This window comes from Colletotrichum jinshuiense, chromosome 7 (assembly GCF_051148585.1).
Source record: "Colletotrichum jinshuiense chromosome 7, complete sequence".
NCBI lineage: Eukaryota > Fungi > Ascomycota > Sordariomycetes > Glomerellales > Glomerellaceae > Colletotrichum > Colletotrichum jinshuiense.
The window spans coordinates 2,324,013-2,337,799 of record NC_139314.1 but is presented as its reverse complement, the minus strand read 5'-3'; the positions used below and the strand labels follow the sequence as shown (position 1 = coordinate 2,337,799).

Here is a 13,787-nt window from a genome sequence, read left to right as displayed (position 1 = left end):
CAACTCGCGTCGTCACTCTCCACCCTCAAAAACCTAATCCTTCCGCCGGCGATACAAAAATATCACCCAACAACACCCCTCTTCCTCCACCCCCCTTGTCCCCCATCCGCGCATCTTCATCATCAGGGCGGCAGCGACGCTTCCTTCCATCACAATCACTTATTGGCTCAACCCAATACATTCTAGGGCTCCCAGAGCTCTCCTTTCCTTCCTATCGTCCGCCACCATCGACGTTTGCCCGTCATGGCGTGGTCAAAGTCGACGCGGATCAGCATCATGCTGGCCATCGATGTCGTCTTCTTCCTCGTTGAGCTGATTGTTGGTTTGGTTGTCAAGTCGCTGGCCCTGACGGCGGATGCTTTCCACATGGTACGTCCTCGTTGCCGACGCCTCGATACTGCTGTTTGTGTGCGACGCATCGCTAACCGACGTAGCTCAACGACATCATCTCCCTTTGTGTCGGACTGTGGGCTGTCGCTGTGGCAAGGAAGGCCACCACCGATAAGTACTCCTACGGCGTATGTTATACCAATCCTTCTTCCGGCTTGACCTGTCCCCGGCTAACCCACCTGCTCAGTGGCTGCGAGCTGAGATTCTCGGTGCCTTTTTCAACGCCGTTTTCCTGATCGCCCTCTGCGTCTCCATCATCCTCGAAGCCATCACCCGATTTTTCGACCCCCCCGAAATCGAAAACCCCCAGCTCATCCTCATTGTCGGCGCATTCGGTCTCGCTTCCAACCTCGTCGGTTTCTTCGTCCTCGGCGGCCACGGCCACTCCCACGGCGGTCACTCCCACGATGACGACGAGCATGACCATGACCACGGCCATTCCCACGCCCACTCTGCAGAGCATGCCGCCGAGGAAGGCCGCGCGAACGTTTCCGCTGCCGACGACGACGACGGCAATGTTGGCGATATTTTTCCCGAAGCGATCCTTGCTAGAGCCACCGCTGGTGCCACTCCTGAGACACCTCGTCATATAAGGTTTGAGCGGCAGTCTGACCCATCGGGTCGGTGCCCGAGTCGGACTTCCGCCGCCTCCAAGAGCCAGGACCGCCGAAGGACCAGTTCGCGACATCATTCACGCCTCACTAGTATTGATGACATCAGCATCCACCCCTCGAGCTTCCGACAGGAGATCATCGACGCCAGCAGACCTCAGCTCGATGGCCAGGAGTCTACAAGCGAGAGCGATGTGGACGAGACCGTTGTCGAGGAAGGCGGGGTGGACGAGGAGTCTCCTCTGCTCAAGTCCAACGGTATCAACAAATCGTACGTGATTGACCAGCCCCGAGGCCGCGCCGCGTCCAAGCGCCCGAGAAGGGAGTCCAGCCTGCACCACGAACACAATCACAACAAGGAGAGGAAGAAGGCCAAGGGCGGCCACGGCCACGATCATGGCGACATGGGAATGAATGCCATGGTTCTCCACGTCATTGGTGACGCTCTCGGTAACGTCGGCGTCATTGTCACTGCCCTCATTATCTGGTTGACCGACTGGCCCGGCCGCTTCTACGCCGATCCCGCTGTGTCTCTTTTCATTACCCTCATCATTCTCAAGTCCGCTATTCCCCTCACCAAGGCGACGTCCAAGGTTCTGCTCCAGGCCACCCCCGACAACATTGACCTCCAGGAGGTCCGCGAGGACATCCAGAACCTGCCAGGCGTCCTCAGCTGCCACCACGTTCACATCTGGCAACTTTCCGACACCAAGATCGTCGCCTCGCTGCACGTCCACGTAAACTTCCCCATCTCCGCCGAGGGCGGAGAGAAGTACATGGAGCTCGCAAAGCGCGCCCGCAAGTGCCTCCATGCCTACGGCATCCACGCTGCCACCATTCAACCCGAGTTCTGCGGCGACGATGAGCACCACCACATCAGCGAGGAAGACACCGCCCTCCAGCAGTACGACGGCACTGCATCTGTCGGCTCACCGAAGCAGACTTGCTTGCTGGAGTGTGTCGACAACTGTGCGGCCGGAGGATGCTGTTCCGAATCCACAGCCGCGGGTAGCCTTCGCAGTCAATCTGCCCACAGCCATGATGGCCACGACCACGGCCACGACCACGGGCACTCGCACTCGCATTAATATGGTCATCAGCACAGCTCCCTTTAATACCTCTTTTTCTCGAGCGCATACATCTTGAATAGGGCCAGGGGTTTCATTATCGTCACCAAGGGCGGGGCTTTTTGCTTTTTTGCAACTTTAACTACCAAAAAAGACTGGCGTTTACGGTCTGGATAAAGGGCGGAATACGCCTCATCTCACAGCTGAATCCAGAGTAATTTTGTGTTGGTCTGGGGGTCTTGCGACGGAAGCTGGGGGGAGATATCACCACAATCGGCTATCGATTTGCCCTTTTCTATTTCATTTTTCATTGGAGCGGTCTCCTTCCCTTTGTAGAATATCCAATAGCTCGACCACCAAGAAGGCCACACGGCGCACTTCTGTCTCCATGTAGAGCGTGTACAACAAAATCAAAGTAGTTTTGCCTTTATTCCAAAAAAATATTTAAGCGGTCCCCGTGCTGTGCTGTGGTGTTTAGCTTGATAACACCGCGAACCTAGACAGGACTCGCCCCTACCTTCCCTTCTATTTGGGGTTTGACGTGGTGGTCCTGACGGCCGCAGTTGAGTAACTCGCCCTGTACAGTTTGTAGTAAGTAGTAGTAGGGACCTGTGTATATATAGCCGAGCTGGGGGCACGCAGACCGCGCAGAGGGCCAGCCAGCCCAAACATTCAGTCGGCAATGTCCCTGGCTCCCTTCTCTGTCGCTCTCTACAAACAGGCCACCGCGAACATATGGAAAAGGGTTATCACTGCACGGGACCTCCCCCTTTGGAGCGTGAGCTATACACACCGCGCGAGTAGAATCGTGCCTGCACTTGTTGTGCAGCCTCCGGTTGGACAGGGCAGAAGCACCCTAAAAGGACCTCTCAAGTGGTCCTGCCTACTACGACATCGTGGCTGTAAGCCCAAAGGGTAAAAGGGTCGAGGGTATCATTACGATTGGCTTGTTTTGAGTTACTTATACACACGCTGGGCCGCCCTTGAACGGCCATCCTCACGTTCACTCGTTCGTTCCCTTGGTTTCCCCTCCAAGCCTGGTGTATCCCACCCCCTCCACTTTCTCGGACCTAACGCCTGATTTGATGCCGCCATGTCTCGGAAGCATAATAAAAAAAAGGAGAAAAAAAAAAGGAAAAAGAAAAGACCAATCTGCGAGACCCCTATAAATCACTTTTTCTTTCTGGGGAAAATCAGGATCCTCCACCTTCAATAACCCATATTCCCTTTCTTCATACGCATCTACCTCGGTACCGATGAGGACGGCTTCTTGATGACGAGCTTGACCTTCTTAGGGGCAGGCTGGCCTTCGGAGGGCGGCGGGGATGCCTGGGATGGAGGCTTTGATGGCGCTGCAACCGCGGGCGGTGGGGGACTGGCCGCTGGACCACCGGGTAAGGGCTTGCGCGCCGGCTTAGCCATGATGCTGCTTTCCGATGGAGGAGCTGGAGAGGCGGCGGGAGAGGCGCGAACGCTCGAAGGAGTGGCAGACTTGCGCTTGATCAGAGAGGGATCTCTGGGAGGAGGCATTTGCGAGACCACGCCGGCTTTTCGAAGAATCGACCTGAGGTTGGGGTGCCTAAACCTGAACATCTTCCGCTTCTTCACCACGGTACCATCAGGCCTAATGCTCAACTTCGCTTTCTTGAGAACCGGCGATGCGTCGTCAACTCCGGGGACCTTGTCAGGCCGGGGCCGCTTCTGCAACTTGCTGCTCCCTGGTTCGGGAGTGGCCTGGGGTGTTGCACGTCCGTTCTGTTGTGAAGTCGATGCCCCAGTTGTCACAGTGGGCTTTGCGACTCCGGATTTCGTAATAATGGGCTTGCCCACGGAGGGTTTACCCACGGAAGGCTTGGGCGCAGAAGGCTTAGGTGCTGAAGGCTTGGATAATGGAGGTTTGGATACGGAGGGCTTCGGTGCTGTAGAAGAAGACGCAGGTTTGGACGCTGTGAAAGATGAAGGCTTGGATGCCGTAGAAGACGAAGACTTGATTGTTGTGGACGGCTTGGGTGTCGTGATGGGCTTGGGTGCTGCAGAAGGCTTGGGCGCGGAAGGCTTCGTGAATGATGGCTTCGGCGTGGCCGCCTTCGTAAAGGTTTGTGCAACAATGGAGTCTGCTTCCCGGGGTACCGGCGATGGCGCCGTAGCCGGTACAGGAGACTGCACAGCTGGGGCCGGAGTAGGGCGAGGGGCAGTAACGACGGGCCGTGGGGCAGGGGGCACTGGTTTGTTGGGTTTGGCGGCGCCACCCTTCATGTTCACAATAAGACGCTTGGCTTCGGGCGGTCGAGCTGGTGGTTCGGGCTCCTTGGCCTTTGGCATCGCCGTCTTGTAGAACGACTTGAAGTTGATTATGCACTGTCACAGACGTCAGTGTCACCTTATCAATATGGAAAACGGAAAAGCTTACCCTGCCTGGCTGACGGTTAACCGGACGGCTGACTCTCCACCTCTTAGGATACTTGAGAGTAATCGTCCATCGGTCAGCAGCATCAAACATCGTGCCGCAAAGTTCCAGCAGTGTGATCTTCTCTCCACGGCCAAGCACGTTCGAGTTCATGGCCTTCCAAAACGCCCTCTCCAACGCCGACTCATGGTCTGCGAACTGTTCCTCCATTTCCACTTTCAGAGCTGCGAGTGCGACATCAATGTCCTGCTTCCGCGCAAACTGCTTGCGCCGCTCCTGTGTCTCAGCCTCTGTGTTGTTGACAACAGTGAGCTCGCCGCTGTCGGCAGCAGCAGGGGCGGCTTTGGGCCGAGACTGCTCGCCAAAAGCGAGGCCTGCCAAACCCGAGCAGAAGATCTTCAGGAGCCTGTCTCGCACGAATGGAGACTTGTCGGTGCTCAACACCGAGAGGACCAGGCGGAAAATGGGCAACTCCATCATATACCCTAGATCCACGAGAGCCTCAAACGCCTTGATGCGTACGAGATCGCATGTCTCGTCCTGCAGGTATTGGATGTAGTCCAAGGCGCTTTTGGGGATGACTCCTGCCTTCATGAGCTTTCGTCTGCATTCCAGAGCAGTGGTCGTCCAAATGTTTTGATACGAGTTCGCCCACTCGTCCATCCTACGGAAGCGGTCAATTTCGACTATGGCCTCCTCAAGGAAACCCCTCTCCTCAAGCGACATATCCAGGTCCATGACATCCCCCGAGTCTCGTCGTTTCTCTGGAACCAGGCTGTGGGCCAGAGCCTCAAGAAGCCTGGCGACATAGAAATGGTCCGAGTACAAGTTATTGGCGTTATTGTTGAATTGAACCTGATTCAAAAGAAATCGTCGAGCTGGCTCGGGGCATCTGCCATTGGAGTCGCGAACCCTAGCAATGGCCATTGGGAGCGCACTCTGCACAATATACTGTTTCTTGTCCGTAAAGTCATTCGGTCGGGGAGTAGAGGTGTCGGGGTAGCAGAACAGCTCGGCAAAAGCCTTCAACAAGTGAGTCATTCCCGTCATGGATACCTTTTCCGTAGCATGGTGATATAACATCTCCGCAGCCATGGTCCTGATGCCGTGGAAGTACCGACGGTCGACGAGGGTTCTAGTGAGGAACGTCGAAACAAGCGGGTGGGGCGGGCTCTTCTTCAAGTACAGCATCGAGTCCTGCTGTGCGACGACGTCTCTATCCTGCTGGAGCTGAGACACGTACATGTAACTTTGAAGGTTCGTCTTCATCTCACAGGCCCATTCGAAATCGGCGTCCATTCGAATCCACTCGTACGATTCCTGGTCCATTGCCTTCTCGATATCAGGTTCCCATTCGGAAAACTCCCACTTCCTCATATCGTCAGGGTTCGTCAAAACGTCGCCCAGACAGTACAAGAGCGCGTCGTCGTTGTTATCGGGATCGGCAGCAGACTGCGCACTGAGCTTCTCCGTCGCTCTCCTCTTCCTCTTCAACCGTTTGTACTTGGTATTGTACGGAATCTCGAACTTGGCCGCCTTTGCAGCATCCTCACGAATCTCTACTATGTGTTCGTATGGGGTGCCGTCGGCTTCATGGATTCTGATCGTCATGGGACCTGTGAAGAGGCCTGGTGCTGCCTCTGTTTTGACGCCGTGGATCTTCTCTTTGATGGCGCGTAGAAATTCCGTCTTTTTCAGGACTTCAGCCTCGCTCAGGGCTTTGTCCTGGACTTGCCGTATCGTCATCTCCACACACAGTCGTTTCTTATTGAACCGCTGGAAAACGTCAAATCTTGGACAGCCAGATCCGTAGACCCATTGGTTCCAGAATGCCTCGAGTTTGTTCCGGGCATTTTTCTCGCAGACCCTCTGAAACGACTCCGTGTTGATGATCCACTCGCTCTGTTTCTCTCCGATATTGGCCTTGTAAAGAATTCGGGAGATGATCCGGGTCAGATTAGTTTGTGCAGGGGCCTTCATCAGGCGTTTGTCGAGGATAAATAGCACCAAGGGAGCCTTGAGTGTCATGAATTCCATCTCGAAATCTCCGATGTGCAAGACATGGCCTAGGTCATGCAGCGACGGACGCTTGATGTCGATCGTCACCAGCTTGTCTGACATCGTCTTCATGCGGAATCTGTAGTCGTTGTTACCGCATAGCTTCTTCAAGAAGAGGTCTGTCATGTAGTAGGCGATGCCGATGACCACCCAGAGATCTTTGCGCGTATTGGGAAACAGGTTGATTCCACTCCATTGCGACGCCAAGCTGAACACCAACTCTCTCGTAACGTCCACCTCTGGGTCGATGACGTCTTCAGGAAATAGGAGACGGGTGCTGATGAAGGAGAGAGACTGCAGGGCCACAGTATCGCTAACCATGTCATCGACGAAGCACATCTTGTAGCTTTCAAAAGGGTACCTGGCAAACGTCAGGGTGAAGAAGTCGGCAGCTGCAGCCAGCGCCGCACAAGTTGTCTGGACCTCCGCGGCTCTTCCAGGAAGGCAGTAACCATGGATCTTGAGGGCGCTCGCCCCTAGCTTCTCGTCGTTTTCCTCTGTGCGGAAATCCGAAAACAGGTCGACATGCTCGAATGGTCCAACTGCAAAGCCAATCTTCTGTACCGAAACCCGCTTATCCATCTCAAAGGTCATAACCTTCTTCCGCTCATCTTCCGGGTCCACCACCTCGTCTGTCAGTATACCAGAGCACACTACGGTCATCTCGAGTAGCTTGTCCTCCTCGGTGAGAGCAAAATCTCTGTCAGACTTTGTGTGGTTTGTGAGCCCGCGATCCCGATGCCCGTTCCCGTTCCCGTTTGCTCTTTGCTGCGTGGCCAGGGGCTGCCACAGGGCGTCACCCAACGTCCTTGGACATTTCACAGCGATTGACCACGTTGAAAGTTGGCCGTGGTCGTCGATACACGGAAAAATACACGAGGCGGTTCCAGGCTCGATCGAGTGTCGAGTATAGGCGTGAGGGTACCTAAGGTCGCCTGCGTCGACGCCCACAAACTGCAGGCCATCCCTCATGAGCTTGGTTTCAAATGGTATTGTGACTCGATACTCGCGGGCACCGGTCAACTCGTTCTCGGGAAGTTCGATGGAGCTGGGTGTCATGTTCGAAACGCGGATCTTGAGAGTTGGGCGCTTCGTCACTCCCACGCCTGGCTCCTCCTTGATCTTCTTCAAATCACGCAAATTAACTCGCAAAGCACCGTCCACGGGCGTACAGCCAACCTGCTCTCTATTCTCGGCGGGCACGTCGCTCTGTCGGGTGTGCATAAGGGGGCGCATCCGGATCTTCCTCAGGTCGTGATGCGAGGCGTTCCAGTTGTAGTACTTCGGATAGTCCAATAAGTTATAAGGATCCGTGTAGGTTGCTGAAACTTTCTTGGGGGGTGCGATGGTCTGCAAGTCCTTGAGAACCTCAACCGTGATGTTTTTGACGTCGATTTCGGATTGCCGCGCATCAATGGCGAGCTCGTCGACCTGGGCGCCGGACACCACTGCAAACGTGATGTGGGTTTTTCCATCGATTCGCTTTGCCCGGAAGTTGAGCTCGAGCTCGACATCTTGTCTGATAACGAAATATGGGTAGGGCGGCTCGTCTTTCAGAGGTGGCAAGTCGTCTTCGGAGTCGCTGGCGACAACCTCGTCAATGGCGGGGGCGGCCGCAGCCACCTCGATGGCGTTCATGGTTGCTTAGTTTGCGCTCGGTATGACTGCGTCGCGATGCTGCATCAAGGAAGATGTCCGATCGCTCGAGGCGCGAAGAGTTAAATGGTGCGAGGACGGCGGATGCGGGCCAAGAAGGTGCGCCGGCGCGAGGATCTCAGGTGCGGAATTCGTCGAGGGCCTCAATCATCCTGTCGTTGTCGTCGTCGTCGCGAGGCTAGGTTTTGGTAGGGAAGGCGCAGCACGTAGAATTAAATGAAGTAGAGGAAAGTCAAGTAACCGACGAGAGAACCGACGCTGCTTTTCTCCGGTGGGCGGCGAGCAGCTGAGAGGGTGGCAGACTGAAGGGACAGTGAGGTTCTGCTGCGACGACCAAACACAAAATCTGAGGTCGGCAGCAGCTGGTGGTTCAGTTCAGGCCTTCCCAGGCCAGCGCGTCCCACGGGTCGCCCGCGACTGGAGATGGAGCTGCCGGAGCCACCTTGGCTCCTGCGCCGTTGAGCGGCTCCACCTTCTGGCGTTGATTACGTAACTTACCCACCAATGGAAAACACTCCGCGCCTGAAGCTGCGCTGCCACCTGGGGCCCAAGGCGTCGAGCTAACGTTAAGCTCCTGTTCCCAAGCCCATCTAGGTCACCAAAACATCATTGGCCTTCCTCGGCCAATTCTCACGCATCTTTGTATGGAGTCGACAGCGATTAACTACGGACCAGAACTTACATCCAGGGTCTCACACAGGGCGATTAGGCACAGGACAGAGCAGCTCCGATCTCACGACACCGATATTTGACAAAAATCAAACGCTTGTTCTTTGAGCCATGCCACCCAGCAGTCTACATATGATAATGATACAACAAGAGCATCGCGCCAGACCGATGCGGTACAAGACACAGCCACAGGACACACCAGGTATTACACAAGCATCGTCGGTTGCATAGTCGACCAAACTTCCTCAGTTTCGGCCACGACGATCACGGCGCTTCTTCCTCGCATGCGTCCTCAGCGTCTCCTCATCACGAAATTCTTCGGGGAGATCGAAATCGACCTCGGGTATCTCTGGTATCGGATGTCCCCATGCCACTACTTTCCGGCCAGCGCGCCTGTGCCTATTGAACGCTGCGTCTCGCTCGTACCTCTTCTTGAAGAATGACTTGAACTCCCTTGGGGGTTCTGGCTTCGGAGGGGGCCGAGGTTGTGGTGTGGCGCGTGGGCGCTTCTTGCTGTTGTGCGATCTTGACCCTGCCATTGCCTCTTCGCGAAGCTGTTTGGTTACCGAATCATCATCGTCGTCGTCGTCATCGTCGTCGTCAGAGCCTGGAGGGTCCCCGTCACTGATGTCGCCAGTCTGGTCGTCCTCTCGGGCATCTTCCTCCCCGCTTCCAGAGTCTGTGGATGACTGCTCGTCTTCACTCGACTCCTCAGCTTCTGCCTTCTCGGCAAGAGCGCGGTCTTTCTCGGCCTTGCGACGCTTCTCTTCCAGGCTCCACTGCCGGAACTTGTCAAGAATGGCTTGGCAGCCTTTAATAAAGTGCTGCCGTGCGGGCTCGAAATGTTTCTTCCGCGACTCTGTTACTCCACTGACACCCATAACTCGCAGCCAGTCATGACCTTGAAGACCGTCGAGTAGACGGGCGATCTGGTCCTTTTCGTGCTGGGCTCGACCCCGTTCTGTGTTGCGTATGGACCTTTCCAGTCTTTCGGCCCTCTTGTGGGATGACAGGAAAGACGCGTCAGGAAGGGGATCGTCGACAATTTCCCTCTTCTGGGAGGTGCCGAGGAAATCGAAGTCTATGCGCTGTGCATCGACGAGTTCGTCGAACAAAGCATCGCCGTAGCCTCGCACAGGGACTATTCGTCCGGTTGGTGAGCTTGCCGAGCCATTGGTGGTTGCACCGGGCTCTGCGTTTGCCCCCAGATATCGGTGCCAGGCGACTGGCTGGTGGCGTGTGGGGTTCGAGTCAAAAATGACTATCGGGGTATCAATGTTGAATAACTCTGCAAGCAAAGGCGTCAGTAAGCGTATCGCCTACGGGCGATTGACCGTGGGCCAAGTGCAACCGCGGAAAAAGAGGGAGGGGACCTTACGGTGTTCTTTGGGCTCATTTCCGATGACCTCGTCATACTCGGGAAAATACGCCGACAGTTCGCTCTTGAAGCGGGTGGCCTCTTGGGAGCGCAGTTTGCGGCCCCCCTCCTTTGTGTGGGCATCGGTCTCGCGGGGCTGCAGACGATCCAGCTCATGTTTAATGCCGTTGATGACCTTTTCCTGATGTTTCGTCAACTGCGGGCCATGTTGAAGCGCGGAGGCCGGGGGAGGATTCGGGGGATGCACTGTCGCGACGTGTTGTTGTGCGGGCTTCGGCGTCGGTTTTGCTAGGGGGGCATGGGCCGCCTGAGGCGTCGTGGTCGTGGTCGTGGTCGTGGTCGGTTGCGGAGTCGGGGTGACGTTGGACGTCGCGTTGGCGACGACAGGTTTGGCCTTGGACAGGGCCGGTCTGATGAGTATCTCGATGCTAGTACGCGGCCGCTTCGATTTCGGGTGATCAAAGTCGACGAGGTCGGCAGACTCGAGCTGGCGCTTGGTGCGACCGGGCAGCGAGTGGTGGTAGCTGGAGATGTTTTGGGGGGTGGCAGCGGCGCGCGTCACAGTGTTCGTGTTGGCGGCGGCGAAGGCCTGGACGGGATTGTGAAGGGCATGTGGCGGATGCGGGTGAAGCTGCTGCTGGACGAGGCCTTCAGTGTTCGCCCTCCTGGTGGAGCGCGTGACGGAGGCCATTGGCGACGATTGAATAGCCATTCATCGTTTTCTGGTCGGATCGTCGCGAGGGCGATTGATGTGTCGATTGACGAATTTTTTTTCAATCGCAGTCACCGTGTCGTCGTCGTTGATGCGATGCGGGAAGTGACCTTCTGGCGGGAGTTTGGGGCGCGGTTTGCTCTCTTCTCTGCCAGGTCGCTGCCGTCTGCACTGTTCTTTACTGGACGCGTCCGCCACTGCGACTGCCCGGCCAGCGTCTGCTTCTGCCACGGGGATGCCTGCCCCTGCTGGACATGGTGGGCGACCGCTGTGGCCACTGTGGTGTGCTGCCCTGTCGGCGGTACCGAAGGAGGGGTGAGGGTGCGGCCGTGGTACTTCCGAACCCAACGAAATGCTGGTGTGCGCGGATGTACCGCTCTTGTCATCCTCCCGCATTTGGGGGGAGGCAAGTGATCCAGACCTTCCCTCCCTTTTCCACCTATCCTGAGCCTACCCCTGAGTTCACTGCCGGCCATTGTCAATGCATTGAGCTGGAATCGATAACCCGGAGGCCAAGTGCCACTAGTCGATTCACCGCAAAGCCGGCTCTGCTCTGCATTCTGCATTCGGGTAGGTATACGGGGTTTTGATTGTTTCGAGTACCTTCATCGCCATTACATCATACCTCGCCGAACTGCATCCTACAGGGTACCTCTTCCGGCGGAGCACGCGACCGACCGAATCAACTTCAACGACCTCACGCCGAGATCGCCTGATTCTTTGTTCCGACTTTACACAATTCCTCATCCAGCGGGCTCTCTTGGTTGCGTGCCAATCGGCAGAATCCATCTACCCATCATACCAGGTACAAACGACTGGCTTACTGGGGGATAAGTGCTGCACCTGCGCAAAAGATGTGCTCTGCCGGCCGCGACGGCGTTCATTGGATCTAGACAATTATGCTCCTCGAAATGTGCACAACGCACTCTTCCGCTGTAATCCTTCGCCCTGGTTGGATATTATTTTGATTGCCCGAGAGCTCCACACGCCAGATGATATCATCAACCTTATCTCCTTTTGCGCCTGCAAGGTTGCCGACTTTGGTCAAGAGGCGCAGAGGCCGCCCGTTTACAAAGGTAACAAAGCATACGGCCAGGCCACACGTCTTTCTGCTGGGGTTTCAAGTTAGCGGGACTCTTACAGAATCCCACACATGTCAGCCCTGCGGCCTGCCTTCTGTGGTCGCGTTTCCCCCATGCATATGTGATGTCGCTTCTGCGGGACAGCTGATGTTGACGCCTTCGGCCTAAACTCAAGATGAGCCCGGAGTACGTACTTCGTAACATTCTTCAAATATACTTAAGTTGAGCAGGGCAGTTGGTTTCTGCTGGCAAACCTGTAAGACAAGAACAATTGTATGATCACTTATGGCTTCTACATGGTATTCTGCCCGAATTGCTCGTGTATGCAACTCACCAGGCTGTCTTCTCCTTCCTTGATCCCAACTTATCACCAAACCACGTCGTCATACGTAGAATATTATGGATATGCTATCTGCCATTCCGAGAATAGTGAGCATGATAAAGACCGGTATCCCGGGCCGTGTTTTATTATAAGGATAGCTATGCCATCGAACCAATGTGTTTCTTCAAGCTCGGATTCGCCAGACAAGTCAGCATTGCAACGCAAAGGCAGCCCTCTGTCTTCGATTTTCCGGGCTGCTTTGTCTGCGGTGACAAAGCTACAGATCGCTTTCTTGAATAGTTGTCGGCAGGCGTGTCTGTGTCTCCATGGTTGCTCAAATAGAACAAGATGCCTATATGGGAAGATATGCCGTACTAGCGACGCGGCATCACACAATGACGTTCGCCTGGGAGAAGAAGGTACGGATATCACAAGAGTTCATGGGCATGGACATGCCCCCACCTCTCTGTTCTTTTCTCGGGACTCGGCAGCATGTCTTGACTTGTTTCTGATTGTCTGCACATATGGTGAGTGTTCTCGGTTCCGAGGTTCCGCAAGATCTGCCGTCGACACGCTCAGGTAAAGCAATCCACTCGAAGAGAATGTTTTCTCGTTGTCGGCCAGCTGAGGTGTAAGTCTACGCAAATTGCGCTTGCACTTTGGTCTAGAACTCCCAAACATTTACGCTTCCGCTATTCAAACCTCAATACATGAGCAACACTAATACAATATTGCCCGGCATCCAGTGCCAACTTGGTGCCTCGACAACTTTGGCAGCTTGGAGAATCAGACTCGATCCGGGGATAGACAACTATATCTAATGAAGCCAACCTCATGGTACATGATCCCGGCGTTGTCACATCCCCTATCAGTTACGTGAGCGTCTTCACTTCACAGAAAGACCGCGTCTTTATACTTGCATATACGTTCATACCCAGCAGTCCACGGGTGTCCAACCATTTCCCAAAGACTCTCGCACCCGGCCGCCTTCCAAGCCAAGATGTTGTTGAAGCTGAGAGTAGAAACCTACCGAGTCTGCTCGTCGTTTCACGACCTTTTCAACTTTCGTCTCGGGTAACAATGAAAGCTTAAACTACAGCCCCCGGATATTTTGCGGCCTTCTCTAATATCTCGCTTCGGTATCTTGGTGAACCGCCAGCCGACTAGCCCCCAGGAGCTACCGGTGGATTGAGAAGGGACGTAAGACATTCGGCGGGAGAGTCCCCTACGTCTTATCTGGTTTATATGCCGACGTCCACCCGCAGTCAGGGAGGATGGCACATGGTGACGACATCATTTTCAGGCGCTCTTGCGCACGACCACGGCAAGTCCGACCAGGGTTGGCTCGTGGCCCTTTTTTCTTTCTTTCTGATTCGGTATACTTTTCATTATACGTCTATCCATATTATCCACGTTTTCGTTCTAAAACGCTCAG

At 55.2% G+C, this 13,787-nt stretch overlaps 3 protein-coding genes across 3 annotated transcripts; 1 reads left to right on the top strand and 2 right to left on the bottom strand.

Annotated features, from left to right (window-relative positions):
* Positions 1-243: 243 nt before the first annotated feature.
* EsH8_VII_000609 (cation efflux protein) lies at positions 244-2,089 on the top strand (the record flags this gene model as incomplete). Its single annotated transcript, XM_083270742.1, has 3 exons — positions 244-369; positions 435-518; positions 578-2,089. The coding sequence occupies 3 exons, from the start codon at positions 244-246 to the stop codon at positions 2,087-2,089; spliced, it is 1,722 nt and encodes a 573-aa protein (XP_083128299.1).
* Positions 2,090-3,310: 1,221 nt separating this feature from the next.
* Positions 3,311-8,171, bottom strand: EsH8_VII_000608 (transcription initiation factor TFIID subunit TAF2; the record flags this gene model as incomplete). The annotated part of the gene is made up of 2 exons (XM_083270741.1): positions 3,311-4,426; positions 4,479-8,171. The coding sequence occupies 2 exons, from the start codon at positions 8,169-8,171 to the stop codon at positions 3,311-3,313; spliced, it is 4,809 nt and encodes a 1,602-aa protein (XP_083128298.1).
* A 932-nt stretch (positions 8,172-9,103) lies between these two features.
* Positions 9,104-10,927, bottom strand: EsH8_VII_000607 (something about silencing, SAS, complex subunit 4-domain-containing protein; the record flags this gene model as incomplete). Its single annotated transcript, XM_083270740.1, has 2 exons — positions 9,104-10,146; positions 10,237-10,927. The coding sequence occupies 2 exons, from the start codon at positions 10,925-10,927 to the stop codon at positions 9,104-9,106; spliced, it is 1,734 nt and encodes a 577-aa protein (XP_083128297.1).
* Between the last annotated feature and the right edge of the window lie 2,860 nt (positions 10,928-13,787).